This window comes from Ovis aries, chromosome 21 (assembly GCF_016772045.2).
Source record: "Ovis aries strain OAR_USU_Benz2616 breed Rambouillet chromosome 21, ARS-UI_Ramb_v3.0, whole genome shotgun sequence".
Classification (NCBI taxonomy): Eukaryota; Metazoa; Chordata; class Mammalia; order Artiodactyla; family Bovidae; genus Ovis; species Ovis aries.
This window is the reverse complement of record NC_056074.1, coordinates 5,754,061-5,772,939: the sequence shown is the minus strand read 5'-3', so window position 1 is coordinate 5,772,939 and position 18,879 is coordinate 5,754,061. Positions and strand designations below refer to the sequence as shown.

General features: G+C 37.8%; 1 protein-coding gene across 3 annotated transcripts in view; it reads right to left on the bottom strand.

Annotated features, from left to right (window-relative positions):
- The window catches only part of NOX4 (NADPH oxidase 4), a 185,104-nt gene that overhangs the window by 49,275 nt on the left and 116,950 nt on the right, over positions 1–18,879 (bottom strand). For all 3 annotated transcript variants that reach the window (XM_060404224.1, XM_012101598.4, XM_027959403.3), the window contains one exon: positions 6,916–6,997. In XM_060404224.1, coding sequence (XP_060260207.1) covers positions 6,916–6,997 — 82 coding nt within the window. The remainder of the gene's footprint in view (positions 1–6,915; positions 6,998–18,879) is intronic.

Below are 18,879 nucleotides of genomic sequence, written 5' to 3'. Positions count from 1 at the left end.
GGCAAACCATGCCAAAAAGAAAGAGCTTTGAATTTTGTTATAAATAATATTCCCCTCTCTAAGCACTTATGACATTAAGCAATCCAGAGAATTTGATATTTATGAGAACCAAATAGAGATATGCAACATTTAATTCCTATTTTTCACCATATTTTTATATATATTATGATTAAACTTTCAGAGCCATTGAAATATGTTTTGCTAGCCTACTTGTCAAAATGGCTGCAGGTCATTTACAAATAAAATTCTGCCTAGTGTCCTCAACCATTCTACATGCCCAGCTACATTTGCAAGGATAAGAATATTTACACCTAGCCTCTATTCTAAATACATTATAAACCTAGATCCTTAAAGTTAATAACAGGGATGCCAGCTAAGAAATGAGCAACCAAACTTAAGCTTCATTATCTTCATTTCTTTCCTCTAAGCTATGAATCAACATTTATTTTGTATTAAGTATGCATTCATTTCCTTCTTGTCATTCATCTATGTCTGACACATCTATCCTGCACTGAGAATTTTCATGGTGCAATGTCTTCCCTGACATTCTGAAGAGAATGGATGTGTCTAGCTTTGGCAATGGGTCAAATTCGAGTTCATGAATGTAAGAATGTGATTAATTAGCAGTTATATTTTAGAACAATGGTCTCCAGCATCATCGTAGGTAATGTGTGTTTTTTCTTAAAGTGACTTTCCCTTAGAAAACACATGTACACACACATTTCAAGAACTAGTTAGTTCTCTCTATGATTAATTTCTCCTAAATAAAGGACACCCCTTTCCATGTTTTATTATTCATTAGGTATCGCTTGATAAGATGTTTAAATTACAGCGACACTATACGCATGCAAAGAGTTGACTCATTGGAAAAGACTGATGCTGGGAGGGATAGAGGGTAGGAGGAAAAGGGGATGGCAAAGGATGAGATGGCTGGATGGCATCACAGACTCGATGGACATGAGTCTGAGTGAACTCTGGGAATTGGTGATAGACAGGGAGGCCTGGCGTGCTGCGATTCATGGGGTCTCAAAGAGTCGGACACAACTAAGCGACTGAACTGAACTGAGACATACACAGATTCCCTGCCCACTTGTATTTACCAATTGGCTCTTATCACAACTGCCTCATCTTCTACCCCAACATTCTTCTTACTTTTTAAAAAGTCTTTATTAAATTTCTTTCAATTTTGCTTCTTCTTTACATTTTAGTTGTTTGGCCAGGAGGCATGTAGGATCTTAGTTCCCCAACCAGGAATCAAACCTGCACCCCCTGTGTTGGAAGGTGATTCTTAACCACTGGACCACCAGGGAACTCCATACCCCAACCTTCTTTACATGGGTGTTGTTCACATGTCCAGAGTTTTCATTCCTAGGCCTTATCTGGACCAACTCTACACTCCCTAGGAAAGCACAAACTGAATCATACTGTTCCTTCTGTGTCCTCCAGCACCTGCTAGAATTCGGCCAAAGGAGACATTAAATCTAATCAGCTATGGGAAGATGAAAATGCTTAATATTTTGTAACTTAAAATAAATGAATTATATTTAATACAGAATTTTTATTTAATTATTATTCAGGCATAGAAACTTTAATTAGCATGTTTTCATTGATAGTTTAGAAAACAGAAGCTCATAAAGACATTAAGTGTTCAGCCAAGCAGTATCTCAACTGGAATTCCATTACCTCCACTAGCTTTGTTTGTAGAGATGCTTCCTAAAGCCCACTTGACTTCGCATTCCAGGATGTTTGGCTCTACGTGAATAATCACACCATCATGGTTATCTGGGTCATGAAGATTTTTTTTTTTTTTGTATACTTCTGTGTATTCTTGCCACCTCTTCTTAATATCTCCTGCTTTTATCAGGTCCATACCGTTTCTGTCCTTTATTGTGCCCATCTTTGTATGAAATGTTCCCTTGGGATCTTTAATTTTCTTGAAGAGATCTCTAGACTTTCCCATTCTATTGTTTTCCTCTATTTCTTTGCACTGATCAATGAGGAAGTGTTTCTTATCTCTCCTTGTTATTCTTTGGAACTCTGCATTCAAATGGATATATCTTTCCTTTTCTCCTTTGCCTTTTGCTTCTCTTCTATTCTCAGCTATTTGTAGGACCTCCTCAGACAACCATTTTGCCTTTTTGCATTTCATTTTCTTAGGGATGGTCTTGATCCTTGACTTCTGTACAATGTCACGAACTTCCATCCATAGTTCTTCAGGCACTCTGTCTATCAAATTTAATCCCTTAAATCTGTTTGTCACTTCCACTGTATAATAGGAAGGGATTTGATTTAGGTTATACCTGAATGGTCTACTGGTTTTCCCTACTTTCTTCAATTTAAGTCTGAAATTGGCAATAAGGAATTCATGATTTGAGCCACAGTCAGCTCCCAGTTTTGCTTTTTCTGACTGTATAGAGCTTCTCCATCTTTGGCTGCAAAGAATATAATCAATCTGATTTCGGTGTTGACCATCTGATGATGTCCATGTGAAGGGTCTTCTCTTGTATTGTTGGAAGAGAGTGTTTGCTATGACCAGCTCATTCTCTTGGCAAAACTCTGTTAGCCTTTGACCTGCTTCATTTTGTATTCCAAGGACAAATTTACCTGTTACTCCAGGTATCTCTTGACTTCCTACTTTTGCATTCCAGTCCCCTACCATGAAAAGGACATCTTTTTTGGGTGTTAGTTCTAGAAGGTCTTGTAGGTCTTCAAAGAACCGTTCAACTTCAACTTCTTCAGCATTACTGTCGGGGCCTAGACTTGCATTACTGTGATATTGTTGGGAAGATCCCTGGGAGAAAGGAAAGGGTACCATTCCAGTATTGTGGCCTAGAGAATTTCATGGGCTGTATAGTCCATTGGGTCGCAAAGAGTTGAACACAAGTGAGTGAACTTCACTTTCACTTTCATTGTGATATTCCATGGTTTGGTGCAATGTCTTCCCTGACATTCTGAAGAGAATGGATGTGTCTAGCTTTGGCAATGGGTCAAATTCGAGTTCATGAATGTAAGAATGTGATTAATTAGCAGTTATATTTTAGAACAATGGTCTCCAGCATCATCATAGGTAATGTATGTTTTTTCTTAAAGTGACTTTCCCTTAGAAAACACATGTACACACACATTTCAAGAACTAGTTCGAAATGAACAGAGATCATCCTGTCATTTTTGAGATTGCATCCAAGTACTGCATTTTGGACTCTTTTGTTGACTATGATGGCTACTTCACAGAGCCAGTGGAGGTGATGGAATTCCAGTGGAGCTATTTCGAATCCTAAAAGATGATACTATGAAAGTGCTGCACTCAATATGCCAGGAAATCTGGAAAAATCAGGAGTGGCCACAGGACTGGAAAAAGTCAGTTTTCATTCCAATCCCAAACAAAGGCAATGCCAAAGAATGCTCAAACCACCACATAATTGCACATGCTAGTAAAGTAATTCTCAAAATTTTCCAAGCCAGGCTTCAACAGTACATGAACCGTGAAATTCCAGATGTTCTAGCTTGATTTAGAAAAGGCAGAGGAACCACAGATCAAATTGCCAACATCCACTGGATCACAGAAAATGCAAGAGAGTTCCAGAAAAACATCTATTTCTGCTGTATTAACTACTCAAAAGCCTTTGACTGTGTGGATCACAATAAACTGTGGAAAATTCTGAAAGAGATGGGAATACCAAACCACCTGACCTGCCTCCTGAGAAATATGTATGCAGGTGAAGAAGCAACAGTTAGAACTGGACATGGAACAACAGATTGATTCCAAATCTGGAAAGGAGTATGTCAGGTCTGTATATTGTCACCCTGTTTATTTAACTTATATGCAGAGTACCTCATGAGAGGTGCAGGGCTGGATGAAACACAAGCTGGAATCAAGATTGCCGGGAGAAATATCAATAACCTTAGATATGCACATGACACCATCCTTATGGCAGAAAGCAAAGAAGAACTAAATAGCCTCTTGATGAAAGTGAAAGAGGAGAGTGAAAAAGTTGGCTCAAAAGTCAACTTTCAGAAAACTAAGATCATGGCATCCAGTCCCATCACTTCACGGCAAATAGATGGGGAAACAATGGAAACAGGGTGAGACTTTTTTGGGGGGATCCAAAATCACTGCAGATGGTGACTGCAGCCATGACTAAAAGATGCTTGCTCCTTAGAAGAAAAGCTATGACCAAACTAGACAGCGTATTAAAAAGCAAAGACATTACTTTGCTGACAAAGGTAGTTTAGTCAAAGCTATGGTTTTTCCACTAGTTGGACTATAAAAAAAGCTGAGCACTGAAGAACTGATGCTTTTGAACTGTGGTGTTGGAGAAGACTCTTGAGAGTCCCTTGGACTGCAAGGAGATCCAACAAGTCCATTCTGAAGGAGATCAGCCCTGGGATTTCTTTGGAGGGAATGATGCTAAAGCTGAAACTCCAGTACTTTGTTCACCTCATGCGAAGAGTTGACTCATTTGAAAAGACTCTGACGCTGGGAGGGATTGGGGGCAGGAGGAGAAGGGGACGACAGAGGAAGAGATGGCTGGATGGCATCACTGACTCGATGGACGTGAGTCTGAGTGAACTCCAGGAGTTGGTGATGGACAGGGAGGTCTGGCATGCTGCAATTCACGGGGTCGCAAAGCGTCGGACACGACTGAGCGTCTGAACTGAACTGAACTGAGCTGATGCAAAGAAGTGACTCATGGGAAAAGACCCTAAGGTTGGGATAGATTGAAGGCAGGAAGAGACGGGGACAACAGAGGATGAGATGGTTGGTTCAATCACCGATTCATTGGACATGAGTTTGAGTAGGACCCGAGAGTTGGTGATGGACAGGAAGCCTGGCATGCTGCAGTCCATTGGGTCGCAAAGAGTTGGACATGTCTGAACTACTGAACTCATCAGCATCTAGCAGTACTTTAGAAATCCTGAACAAATTGTACTTCTCTAAATATTAACAAGGGTGGGTTCATGAAAGCATCTTGATGTCAAAGCTATACTGCAAGACAAATGAACAATCTATTTCCTACAGTATTTGAAAACATATAAATCTTGGTAATTTTATATGTAATTTTAAACAACTGCAGCTAAAATGCAGTATTTACTATGTGTCAAGCTCAGCTCAAAATATTTTTTCATTACTTTATTTGATCTTTGTACTATGCTTGAATGGTAAATATGTTTATCTTCCTCTTTTCACACAGGTGGAACTGAGGCACAGAGGATCAGGTCACCCAGGCCGCCAAGTCAGCAGGTAAAGCAATCTGTTTGAGTCTGCATGCTAATATGGTGTGTGTGGCATCAATGGATGATTTTTATTCTTTTAATCTACAGATATCAAAAAGAATATCTACTCCAAGGGTTAGACACTGATACAGGGCTGTCTCATGATGTCTGTTAAACAGTAGACTGGATCACATCACTGTCAGAAAAGTAGTCTATGAACAAACAAGATACATGTTAAATGATATAGCTGAGGACACCTAGGGAAACAGCTGCAGACAGATTACCAGCTGAGAACACACTGTGAGCCCCCTCTTTAAACAATGGCATCAGGCAGACAGTAAGCCTAAGAGGCAGCAAAACAAGCATCATTGGTCTTTGTAAATAGTAGCTGTGGGCAAAAATACGGATGGACGTGCATGGACCTCTTCGGGTACCTCCAGGCTCCCTGCCAACATGAACATGAAGAGCAATGTGTCCATGCAAGGTTTGTCCAGGCACATGTATGTCCCTATGTGCACTGGGAGGAGATTGGAAGATTATTCCTAGAGATTAAACCTGAATTAATATCTGAAACAATGAAGTAATAATTCAGATTCTACATTTATTTGTGATCAGAATTAAGCAAATATTATCATATCTAAGTAAATGGGAAAAATTATCTTAAAGGTAAAGTTCAGTAAATTCTTGAATAAACTGCTAAGCTGATCAAAGAATGAATCACTTAGCATCATCATGCTGCTGCTGCTGCTGCTGCTGCTAAGTCACTTCAATCGTGTTCGACTCTGTGCGACCCCATAGATGGCAGCCCACCAGGCTCCCCCTTCCCTGAGATTCTCAAGGCAAGAACACTGGAGTGGGTTGCCATTTCCTTCTCCAATGCATGAAAGTGAAAAGCGAAAGTGAAGTTGCTCAGTTGTGTCCAACTTTTGATTAAATATGTGTAAACGAAGCTCTAATTCTTTAACATGGTGAATTTTTTTTTTTAGTTCAGATAATAGTTTATTGATTCTTAGCCTGTTGCATACTAGCTAGTAAAGACAGTCAAATTATTCAAAAAGTAGAGGGTACTTCAAGCATCTGCAAGAAGGATCAAGATGCCAGCACACATCAGCTTTTAGGGAGGAAACAAAATAAAAACCTGGTACTTCTTTATTCTCTGGGAAGATGAGGCATATTAAGAAAAAGTTTGGCCCATTTAAGAAAGGATTACCAAGATCGCAAAGAATATATGAAAATTTTAAAAACCTTATCTAGCATGTTTCATTTTAAAAACCACTTATTAAATATAAATTAATCGTTACATTAATGTATAGAAAACAGGAAACTGATGAATGACTATCCACAAAGTACCTGACTCTGTTGATGCAGATACCAGATGAGGGATCATTCACAAAATATCTGACTCTGCTGATACACCATCAGGCAAAAAGAAACACAGCCAGACACTGATGCAGATTCCTTGTGGCTTGCACTTGGCAACAGCTCCCAACCACAGCTGGGACACGTGTGCAGCAAGCTTTTTTCTCTGACCCCCCTGTGAAGAACCTCAGACATTACAGTGCTGGAGGATGCCCTAGTTAGTTAGGTTATTCAGACTTTTTCAGAAATCCTAAAAATGGAAACTTTGGTTTTGCCCTCCCAAAGTTTGCCTATCATTATACCGATTCCCTTCACAATATCTAGGGAGCTCTTATTGCTTACTTGGGATAATTTCTAGATTGAATGAAGGGCAGAATCTCGGAGTCTTGACTAGATGGAGGAAGTAGTAAGTCTCGAAATCGTTCTGTCAAAAGAAAAATAAACATCAAGTTATGAAAAAAGTCATAAAATAATTTCAAAATAAAATTACTTCCTATTCTTTAAATTTGCCATCATTTCTTATACTAGAAATTTACTTACCATTTAATGTACTAAAATAGGTCTTTATTTCACTTTAATGACATAACAACTGTGCATATAAATATAGCAAGTATTCATTAGTATAAACTAATACTAAAATTTTATAATTGAAAGGTTAGAGGAAACATATATGATCAATAAATATACAAAGAGATGTACAAATTCATTAGTAACCTGGGATATAAGAATTAAACCACACACTGTAAGACAGCATTCACATTATGTGGCATTCAACTGATAGGAATTAATCTCATGGACCAAATGTTAGGACTGTATCAACATAAACTCTTATATATTTTGGGTAGAAATGCAAGTTGATGCAATAGTTTTGGAAAACAAACTGATATTATCTTTTAAGCTTAAATTTTGCATAACCTATTAGCCTGGTATATATTCTGCAGAAACTTTCAAATATGTCTCAGACAGCAAGAAAAAGAACATTCTTGGTAGCTCTGTTCAGAACACCATAAATGGAAACAACTCAGTTGTCTACCAACAGGAGAAAGGATAATTTGTAGCATATTCACACAATGGAATATATATTCTTTGAAGTAAGACAATGAATTCAGTTACAAATAAAAACACAGTAAATAATATTAGTAGGATCTTGAGTGAAAAATAATATCAGCAGATTACACATAGAAGAATATTATTTTTTGAGTTAAAAATAACTAAGCAGTGTGTTGTTTGGGTATGTTGCCCAACAGAGCAAACCTGGAAAATCTGGGCAAAAAGCTATAATATACCCAATTTGGGATAATGATTACATTTTAGGAGGAGTAAGGGGAAGAAATAGGAGAAAGCAAAAAGATAAGTGTATGCAATTGTTAATAATGCCATATGTATTTGTTATAGCATCATAAATCAGTGAATGAATGAGAGCCAGGAATTATCCAATGATGACATTGGGTTATGAACCAAGAATGTGATTAATATAGTTTTGTGCTCATGAATTCATAATAAAGGAAAGAGGGAGAAAGGGAAGAAAAGAAAGAGGAAGAGAAAGAGACAAGTAGAGAGAAAGTGTGACAGAAAACAGAAAAGAAAAGGAAATGAAAGAGTGCAGAGAAAAGAAGATTCCTCAATTCCATCTTAAACAGTTACAACAAAAAGCTATCTGTATTGATAGAGTAACCTGTCACTCTAATACTGATCCCACATTTCTAGGATTAGATGGTAATTATCTCTAGAGTCATTCCTAGGGAAGGCTTCCTTGACCCCTCCTCTTTCTTTCTCTCTTTCTGCCAAATCTGGAATAGATGGCCCTACTAGGTACTCATAGGACACTCTGTGCTTACATGCTCACGGAATCTATCACATTACATTTTTATTAGTATGTATATTTATCTATCCACCCTTGAAATTAAAAGACACTTGCTCTGGAAGAAAAGCTATGACCAACCTAGACAGCATATTAAAAAGCAGAGACATTTCTTTGCCAACAAATGTTCATCCAGTCAAAGCTATGATTTTTCCAGTAGTCCTGTATGGATGTGAGAGTTGGACCATAAAGAAAGCTGAGTGCCTAAGAACTGATGCTTTTGTACTGTGGTGTTGGAGAAGACTCTTAAGAGTCCCTTGGTCTGCAAGGAAATCAAACCAGTCAATCATAAAGGGAATCAGTCCTGAATATTCATTGGAAGGACTCAAGCTGAAGCTGAAACTCCAAGCTTTGGCCACCTGATGCAAAGAATTGACTCACTGGAAAAGACCCTGATGCTGGGAAAGATTGAAGGCAGGAGGAGAAGGGGATGACAAAGAAAGAGATGGTTGGATTGCATGACCGACTCAATGGACATGAGTCTGAGCAAGCTCTGGGAGTTGGTGATGGACAGGGAAGCCTGGCCTGCTGCAGTCCATGGGGTTGTAAAGAGTCAGACACGAGTGAGCGACTGAGGTGACTGACTGATCAACCCTCTCCTAGTAGATGGGTATTGTACCACCAGGATATAGAACATTACTTGATATATATTAAGTTGCTGGATATATATTAGTTGGAAGGCTATTTTGAATTTCCATTTTTACTGGATACATGAAATTGTTTGCTCAGGTTAATCATGTTTTTTAGAAGAGCTCCACTGGTCATCATTGATCAACCATAAAAACCCAGGGGACCTGTCCTCTAGCCTTGACAGAGTCACATCATCAGGCTGAGACAGAGTACAAAGCTGAAACTCCACACTGCAGTAAATCCATCACTAACTGAAGGTGAGTAATTTCAACAAAGTGCTTAAAATCGACAGTTGATGACAGTCAATGTTTCTAGGCTACTGAAGAACAAGATGATAAACCTTTGTGAGCAATGAATAAACATTTGTAAACATCATGAGCAGTGGTTACCAAGTATGGCTGAGAAGCTGGATGTGGATTATATCTTCATATTTATTAAAATATATGGAATCAGATATGGCTTCTACTCTGCATTTTGTTTCCATTGCTCTGACAATTCTTATAATACACTTGGGGAGGAGCTAAGAAAATTCAAACAGAAGCCGCTGTAACCCTATAGACCACAGATCCAAGAAAGCATACTTTATTTTTCTCCATCAGGTACACTTACTCTTTGAGTTTATAGTTTTTAAAATCAAATTCTATCATTAACTGATATGCTGTCATCTTTATCAACAGAAGCAGTGTTTATTTCAATGAAATGACTACTAAATTTTTCTGATGACATGACCCTCGCTTTTCAGACTACTACCCAGTTTATGTAGCATCCCACTTAATGAAAGATTTGCAGTGTTTTTTGCCCTCCAAGTTTGCCTTTTCCAAAATAGGTCCTGAAAAATAAGACCAAAACCCAACAGCAGACATGAACTTTACACATCAAGTGAAGAATTGTTCAATCAAACAATATTAAGTATGACAGATTCTTGGGTGCTAAAAATTAATATAAGTTAAAGTTTCCTGAGTGATTCCCAAGCTGATTTAAATGCAAAGAAAAAACATAATTAGTACAAAACAAGCATAATATAATACAGCTATAGATTATCCTTGTTTACATAAGCACAAAGCCCATTTGATTATAAATCTGGAAGAACATGTCTGGAGATGACATTATATTAATAGAATGAAAAAATAAAAAACCACCACCCTAGATACACAACAAAAGCTGCCTATAAGAGATCATTTATAAAGCTGCCCAAATTATGAAGTCTATAGTCAACATTCCTATATCTGAAGCATCCTTTAATCTGAGTATCATAACTGTAAGGGATACCAAGTGAACATGCAGATCCTTGAGTAATTAGGTCAAAAAAATTCACATACACACAAATAGAAAATATCCACAGTACCTGAAAATTATTCTTTTAAAATTTCTATTTTTATCACTATATGTATAAATTCTAAGTGTGAATAATTAACTTTTTCCCATAAAAGTATGGTGACAATTTTTCTTTATGAGAATAAAAATAAATGATAGTTGTCCTCAGAAAAGTCCAAGTATATGAAAAATCATTTCTAATGCTTACACTGATGCTTCTTTAGTCTCCTAGATTTCAACTGTTTAATTAGTATTCCATCATTTATCTAATGCTAAGGAAAAGACAAAAATAAACTGATGTTGCCTTGCTTAAATAGCCAAAATTTTAAAATAATACTTCTTCCCTTGGAGCAAAATATCATACCAGCTGAGCTGCTTTCTCAGTAGGCCCAAAGTCTATTTCTTAAGAAAATGGCAATTATCCAAAAACTAGAGCTTAGTTCCTTCACAGGGCTTCTTAGAACAATTTCATTAAAGCCACTGGAAAGAACTGGAGGATTTTCTGCAAAGTGGTATTTTGATGAGCTGACTAATGATGTGATAATGTCTGATCATGATTTTCTACCAGCGGAGGACATATCTTAATTAACACAAGCTTTTGTAGCCTTTCACCCACACTTTCTTTCTCTCATTCAATCAACAAAGGAATTCTGAGGAGACCAGGCTTGTATGACATGCTGCACACAGCTACAGTAATTTGGGTTCCCTGGACGACCAATCGTGAGACAATGTACATATTTACTCGTAAACAAAGACAAGAAAAAATAATCTTTCCAATCCTAATTTCAATTTTTTTGTACACTTAATGTGACTCAAATTCTTCATTTTCCTTTTGGTGGAAAATAAGGAATCTGCAATCCTCCCCAACGTGCAAAAAGGAACAAATGTGACAAAATTTTGCATGACAACAAAATAGTATGCAAATATATCCCTGGAATGAGGGGGAAGAAAAACTCTTCTCCTTATCACTACAACAAACAAAAAGAAAAAAAAAGGAAAAGAAAAAAACAGAGTCAGCTGGTAGCCTCCAGCTATCAGTCACATCCAAGTCAGCTTCAGGTACAAAGGAAATGTTTTTTACCAAACAGCTCGGAGCCAGGGACGGAAGAAGGCTGGGGTGGCTGAGCTGTACACAGGCAACGCTGATGGGCAGTATTCACTGCAGAGCTTCCCACCACTCTGGCTGAGGGTTTGTGGAGACTACATGGTGTTCGGTTTCTTTCTCCACCCAATCCCACTGCCGTCTTCTTCCTTTCACAGGTGTTGATCCCTAATAAGCATGTTACTTCACAAATTACTTCTCCGAGTGTGTTTCTGGAGAACCCAACCGCACCAGGTGGGCTTGACAGACTTCCACTTTGTGCACAGTGCTAGTTGCTCAGTTGTGTCTGACTCTTTCCGGCTCCAGGGACTGTAGCCCTCCAGGCTGCTCTGTCCATGGAATTCTCCAAGCAAGCATACTGGAGTGGGTTGCCAGTCTTTTCTCTGGGGTATCTCCCTCATCCAGGGATGGAACCAGCATCTCCTGCATTTCCCGCATTGCAGGCAGATTGTTTACTTCTGAGCCACCAAGGAAGTCCCTTGTACTTAGAGCCTCTGCCATGCTCTTGGTTACTACTGGGTGAGATGGATAAGTCAAAGCAAGCCATTCCCTTTCCAGAGGTAATGTAACTAATGTAACCTTCATTGCAATACAGGTGCTCACTGTTAAGAAGACATGTTGTCAGATATGCCCTCAAACACACATATCCTGTGACAAGTAATATCAAGTAATCTGATGGTGGGAGAAATAAGCAAGTGGCCTTTCAGGTCACATGGTATACTAGCCAGTTGCACCATGCCCCATGCTGTAGTCCCTAAGATGCATATAACCATCAAGCGTTCACGTGCCAGTGGAAAATGCATAAAATTATAATTAGATTGATATGGAAAATGTATAGGAAATAGAAATTAAACACTGTAATGTAGAGAGTAGCTGGAACACTTTTTTAAAGATATTTTTTCATGTGGACCAGTTTTTAAGACTTTATTGAAATTGTTACAATATTGTTCTGTTTTATATTTGTCTTTTGGCCCTGAGGCATGTGCTAAGTTAGGTCGGCTCCCTGACCAGGGATTGAGCCCACAACCCCTGCACTGGAAGATGAAGTCTTAACCACTGGATCACCAGGGAAGTCCCTGAACACTCTTATAGAGCGGTTTTGTCCTTTATCATGAAACATAGTAACTCATTTCAACAGTAATAAGCTAAGAAAAGATAATGATTAATTTTAAAGCATATATTAAATTTGTCTTTTTCAAGAAAGTTGGTGATGAACATGTAACTAGAACAGAATGTTTCTATTTTACCATCCATCCTGAAAGCCATGATGATTTCACTGAACACATGAAAACACTCAAGTTTCTGGATGAATCAACATCTAATTCTGAAGTTATTTATTATTTTATGTCCAATGATAATTTAACACAGAAATATGTAGAAAGTACAGTAGGTGATCAATGTCAAGAAAAAAAGTGACTGTATAATAACTAGGACCCAGGTGGTCTGGTCTTTGCGCATTGTGTCAAGCTATTCATCAACAGTTAATAAGGCTATTCCAATTTTACAGAATTGCTCAAAAACTAACCATGAATCCATGAGGTGAAGAAGACTGAGGTGCATTCTGAGTGTCCCCAAACATCGTAAGCTCTTTTACACTGTATATCCCATTCTGTACTGTAAGGCTAAGTTTATCTCCCAAGAGTCCCTCGCTTGCATTCTCCTGTTAGGAAGACTAGGCACTTGTTTCACTTCCCCGAGCCTCTCCTATCTTTCCTTTCTTCACTCAACTCCCTGTTGCTGCTTCTTCCTCTTGCTCGTGTTTTAAAAATGAAACTCAGTCCCTCCCCATGAAAATTCTTCTCTGTCACCTGTCTAATCATTTTTTCTCACCCCCTTTACTACATCACAAAAATCCAGGAATAGTTCCCAAAGACATCCTTCTCCTTAGAAAGGAAATTATACAGAGAGAAGTAAGCTGGTCAAGTCCTTGTTCTGGTTAATGAGGTACGGACTTGGGGTGACCGTCTTCAAGCACACACACTTTAACGATTTTTATGCAAATACAAAAAGAATGGAGTCTACCTGTTAAAGAAGAAACAATGGCATGAATGAAGAGGTAAATTTAAGACTAACAATAAGACAGGAGAAATGTTCGTTTTTTTACCTTAAAGTACAAAACACCAAGAGCAAATTAAGAAAAAATAACACAAAAAAGGGGGGATATATTGTGAATATATGGATAAGAAGATTCTGACAGTGGCTAAGTATATTTATTTAATTCGTGCATTCTGAAATTATCGTGGATTCAAAGACCCACTGGCCTATGGTGACAGAGACAAAAGCCAAAACTCTATTAACTTCCTACAAGACCTCACTGGTTTACTGTAGTAAGGTTTTTGGTTCCTCAGAAAATGGGGTCACCTTAGAGTTAACGTTTAGTTCCCTCAAAGTTGAATATTTCTCTTTCACCCATGCACAGTCACCCTGTCAAATGGTTATGGGGTAAGAGGATCATTTTACAATTTAATTTTTGACATGTAGAAGGCTATTTTTTTCCTCAAAGGAACTTGACCATCACTTTTTCAAGGGGTTCAGAATCTATGAATGGACTGAGATCTAGGAAATGGATGAAGGGTTGTGACTCCCTCCACAGATGACCTGGGTTATACCTTTGTTTGCAAATCCTTGAGTTTTCATTCGTACAAACCAAGTACGACCCTCTAGGCTGCCCATCTATTTGAGTCCTAAGAGTACCATGGTCAGTTAGTTAGCTCCAGAGGTCTCGCCAGGTGAGTCCGTTCTGACCATGAGTCCAGACAAGCTGCCCATAATGGTAACCACACCCATCCTGACTCTATCAGTTAATTGCTGTCTCCTAACTCCTGCCTCGGAGAAGGAAATGGCACCGCTCTCCAGTACTTTTGCCTGGAAAATCCCAGGGACAGAGGAGCCTGGTGGGCTGCCGTCTATGAGGTCGCACAGAGTTGGACATGACTGAAGCTACTTAGCAGCAGCAGCAGCAACTCCTGCCTCTCTGGGACATCACCATCTCCACCAAGCTCAAGAACACGCTTTAATGACAACCTCTCTTGCTTGTCATTCTTGGCCTGCAAACTGTCACCACAGACTCTATCAAGGGTTATAGAATGCCTATCACCAATGTATTTCCCAAAGCTGTAGTAAAATCATCCTTCATGGAATGTCATTAAGGAGTTGATAGTCATCATATAATATGTTCTCTCCAGTTTTCCAGTCTCTCCAAGGTGTTGGATAACTTCATTTATAATATACCTAGGAAGTCTGGAAACATATATACCAAAGAATCAAGGATAAATATGGCTAACGATTTGAGATGGAAGTTGAAAAAGGCATTAACTTTTATTTTATCTATATTTGCTTTGTATTTTAAAGAGAATTTATATATGAATAATATTTTTTTTTCAAAGACAGCTGTGTGTACTCTCACATACACATAGCTTCAAGGGTATTTGTCATTCACACTCCCTGCGTTACAGCTTTTGTAACACTCTCCACTCCTCTACCTCCTGAGGAAGACGTAACACTGATGCAGAAGCAGCACAGAGGCATGCACACACACACACACACACACACACACACACACACACACACCTGCCTCTTAAAAGAGAAGATACAAGTTAATTTTCCCATAATATTTAAGAAGGACTATTTAAATACACAAGCAAAATTTGCATATCTAAAATTATTTTTTCAGCAAACATTTATGATCATGTAGTAAATATCAGGCACCAAGTTAGATCCTCAATATACTAAAGGTCTAGTAAGGAAGATATATATCTTATTAAAAGAGATGTACACTGCAAACAAGTGAGCGACAAATGTGTTACTCTAATGGTCTGGAAGGACAGATCCACCAACTTTGCCCGATACACTGGGAAGAAAAAGCAAAAGAGGCAGGGAGGTTTTGTAAAAAAGTGAAATAAGCCGGAAAGAAGTCCTTCTTATTTACATTAGATGAAGTGAATAATTTTGCTAGCATTTTTTCTGTCTTACATATAATCAGTTAAAGCATCCTTTATTCATTTATTTACTCACTCAATAAACTTCCATTAAGTACCTATTATTTGTCACACACACAGGAAAAAAAAAAACAAAAAAAAACAAGTTTTACTTCTCAAGGGCAGCCTTGTTTTTTCACAAGGAAATGCCAGGACAACAAAAGAACTGCAAGGCAATTACAGCCACAATGGGGCTCAGGGCAGGCCAACCCAGAATGTGGCACTTAGGCATGTGGATTATTTCAAACCAGAAGAATCAAGGATGAACAGACTCATGAAGAGCTTTTTACCTTCCCCGTAACTACATAAAAGAATTTAGATAAGGGGCCTTACCAGGAAGAGAGGTATTACTAGAGATAACTTCTTATATGTGACAATCATCTGCATTGCATGGAAATCATTTATTTACCAAACATTTGTTCTTCCCATCTTCCTGTGAATTTTCTTCCTCCCCTCTGAAGACGCTACAGCTACACTTCTCTTCAGCTCATCATGGAATATAAGCCTCAATTCCTAACTGCCAGGGGCTTCATCTCTTTAGGAGCTGAGTTTCATTTTTTCTTTCATACATATAAAATAAAAAAAAAATTCTTTTCTCATTAATCTGGCTTATGTTAATTTAAATATTCAGCCAGCCAAAGAATCTAGAAGGGGAGTAAGAAAAAGTTTTCCTCTCCCTATCTGCTTGAAAAAGAATTTAGAATATAATTACAAAATTACTTAATGAGGGCAAGAAAAAAGCTGTTCTCCTAGGGATTCAAAGAGATTAATGGTTTGTTAAAATTTGGTGTTTTATTTTCTTAGGAAAAGAAATATGCACACTAATCTTAGAAGAAACAAATTACTTCAAAAAATGAGAATTATAGTGCAAATTCAGAAGTACATCCAAAAATTAACTAGAAAGATACAGAGTATACATTTTCCTTTTTTGAAAAGTTTAAATCAAGTGAATGTTCTTTATTACCATGGTAACTCAGTATTGAATAACAATAGTTGCTATTTAAAATATTGCTTTCAAAGCAACATCAAAGGCATCAAATTAATACTATTTCAGATAAATCAGAAAATCTACTTGCAGAGAAAGAATATATTTCTATTAAAGATACAGACAAATCTTCTATTGATAAAAGACTCAAATTAAAATGGACTGCAATTCTAGAAGTAAAAAATAATTAGCTGCATGCTCTGGTTATATAAAACTACCTTCTTCACAAATATTAGGGCCAATGTCAAAGGAACACACAAAAAAACAGAATCTATACTTGTGTCACCCAAGGAGGGAAAAAAGCAAGTCTACACTTGTAACCTCAGAAGATAAGAACACAGGGCACAGTACATACAACTAGAGCTAATAAATGAATACATACCCTAATAGGAGCTATAAAGAGAACACACACAAAACTCCCACACTTGGCATTTATTCTCCACAATATTCCCTGTGAGACTTTTCTCAACTATATCTCAATAAATCTGTTATCATTTTTACTACATGTAGAATTTTATCTGCATTTAAGGATATATTTCTCTGCAAAGAATTATATAGCTTTATATCAGCCATGAGCTAAGAAATGAGAAAATTATATCAATGCAACACATTCAAGGGGAGCAAACTATAAACCAGACTGGTGATTAACTGGCCCAGGGCCAAATGGCTAGCAAAAGGCAGAGAGATTTAAAAAACAGAAACAGAAGCAAACCTTAAAAACTCACAGTCAAGTGTACCGCATCCACAGAGAAAATACCGCACTCTGTTTCTGCCCCACCTCCCCTATTTTCTTCCTGCCTGAGGATTACATAAGAGAAAAGCGCAGCGGGGTCATACATATAATCTGTGTGTCTACACATCTGGTACTTTCAGCACTGTAAGGTCTGAAGGTAGGCAATGCAGTATAACACAAAGAAAAACTATTTAATGGACACTTTTATTTTCAGAGCAAGCTCAGTGATGAAAGTCTATTCCTTTAACGTTCATTATTCTAGCTCCTACTTGTTAAACATACTATTAAAAAAAAAATCAAAAGCAGCTTTTGAAAGAACTGCAAACAGACTTGCTGGCCTCTAAATACATCAATGAAGCCACGTCTATTACTGGCTTTCTTACAGAATATGTATTCTCGTCTATTGTCACTGAGGCTAAACTACAGAAATTGACAGGGTGGGAAAAAAAAAAAAAAAAAGAACGGAGGTTCAAGGAAAGTGAAAGGAAGAAACAGAGGCAGTTTTAGATGCACACATTATTGCTACTAAGCTTTCCATAATCTTCCTCTCATGAGAAATGTTTTCTTTTCATTTGTCACAGCAAATGCACTTTTTTGACAATGTTGGCATTCAACAAAAGAAACACCTCAAAGTGATCAAGGCTCAGCTTGATACTAATTCAGTCCTTGCTTTCTGCACAAACTCAGTACCCCCTGGGTGCATATTCAAAAAGGAATATGCAATTTTACCCAAGATTCAAAGAAACTGGAGGGTTTTTTATTTTTATTTTTTTAATGTTTTTTATGAAGTCCTAACCTAAAACCTGGGGCACACAAAATTAATAGTGTGAAATATATGGGCCTTTGAAACCTATCAAAACCAACTGTGCAGTGGTAGCTTTCTCTGTTCTTAAACACAGGATCTCCTGGTCAAAGGCCAAGCCTATGAAATGATGGATTAGGGAAGAGCAACAAGCATATATATAAATTCACTTCCTTCATTAGGCTGTTTCCTTGGACAAATCTGGGATTCCTCCTATCTCCCTGTTTTTGTTTTTTTTTTTCCCCCTCCTGCATTCCTGATACCAGGACTTCTTCCTTTAACCAAACCCTGACCAAGATTTCAGGGTCAATTTAGATTCCTATCCCTTGAAGACGCCTTCACAAAATATGCCTACCAGTAAAAACTTTGTTTTTATTTTTATTTTCAGCATAATAAGGTTAGGTACTGAAGCAGGCAGGCTAGAGCCCATGGGGTCGCAAAGAGTCGGACACGACTGAGCGACCAGGCACACGTGCACTTAACATATCTGGAAGTAGTTTTTGGTCATTGGAGAAAAAGATTTAATTTTTTAAAAAATGCTTCAATTGTTTACAAGCTAACACTTTGCATTGATTTATGGAGCTTCTTTTATAATATGATATGCATTTCCACAGATTAAAGAATCTGTTCTAGATTATTTTCCTTTCTTAATATATTTCTTGTCTCTTTTGCTCTAGTGCCACATGTTTAAACTAATTGAACGCTATTGGAGACAGTGTAGTAAATTATAAAAAGCACATTCTTTAGCATAATATGAGCCTGAGTTAAAATCTCAGCTCATCCACTTAACAGCTTCAAGTTCCTAGACATTCGGAGCTTCCCTGGTGGCTCAGATGGTAAAGAACCTACCTGCAATACAGGAGACCCTGGTTTGATCCCTTTGCCAGGAAGATCCCCTGAAG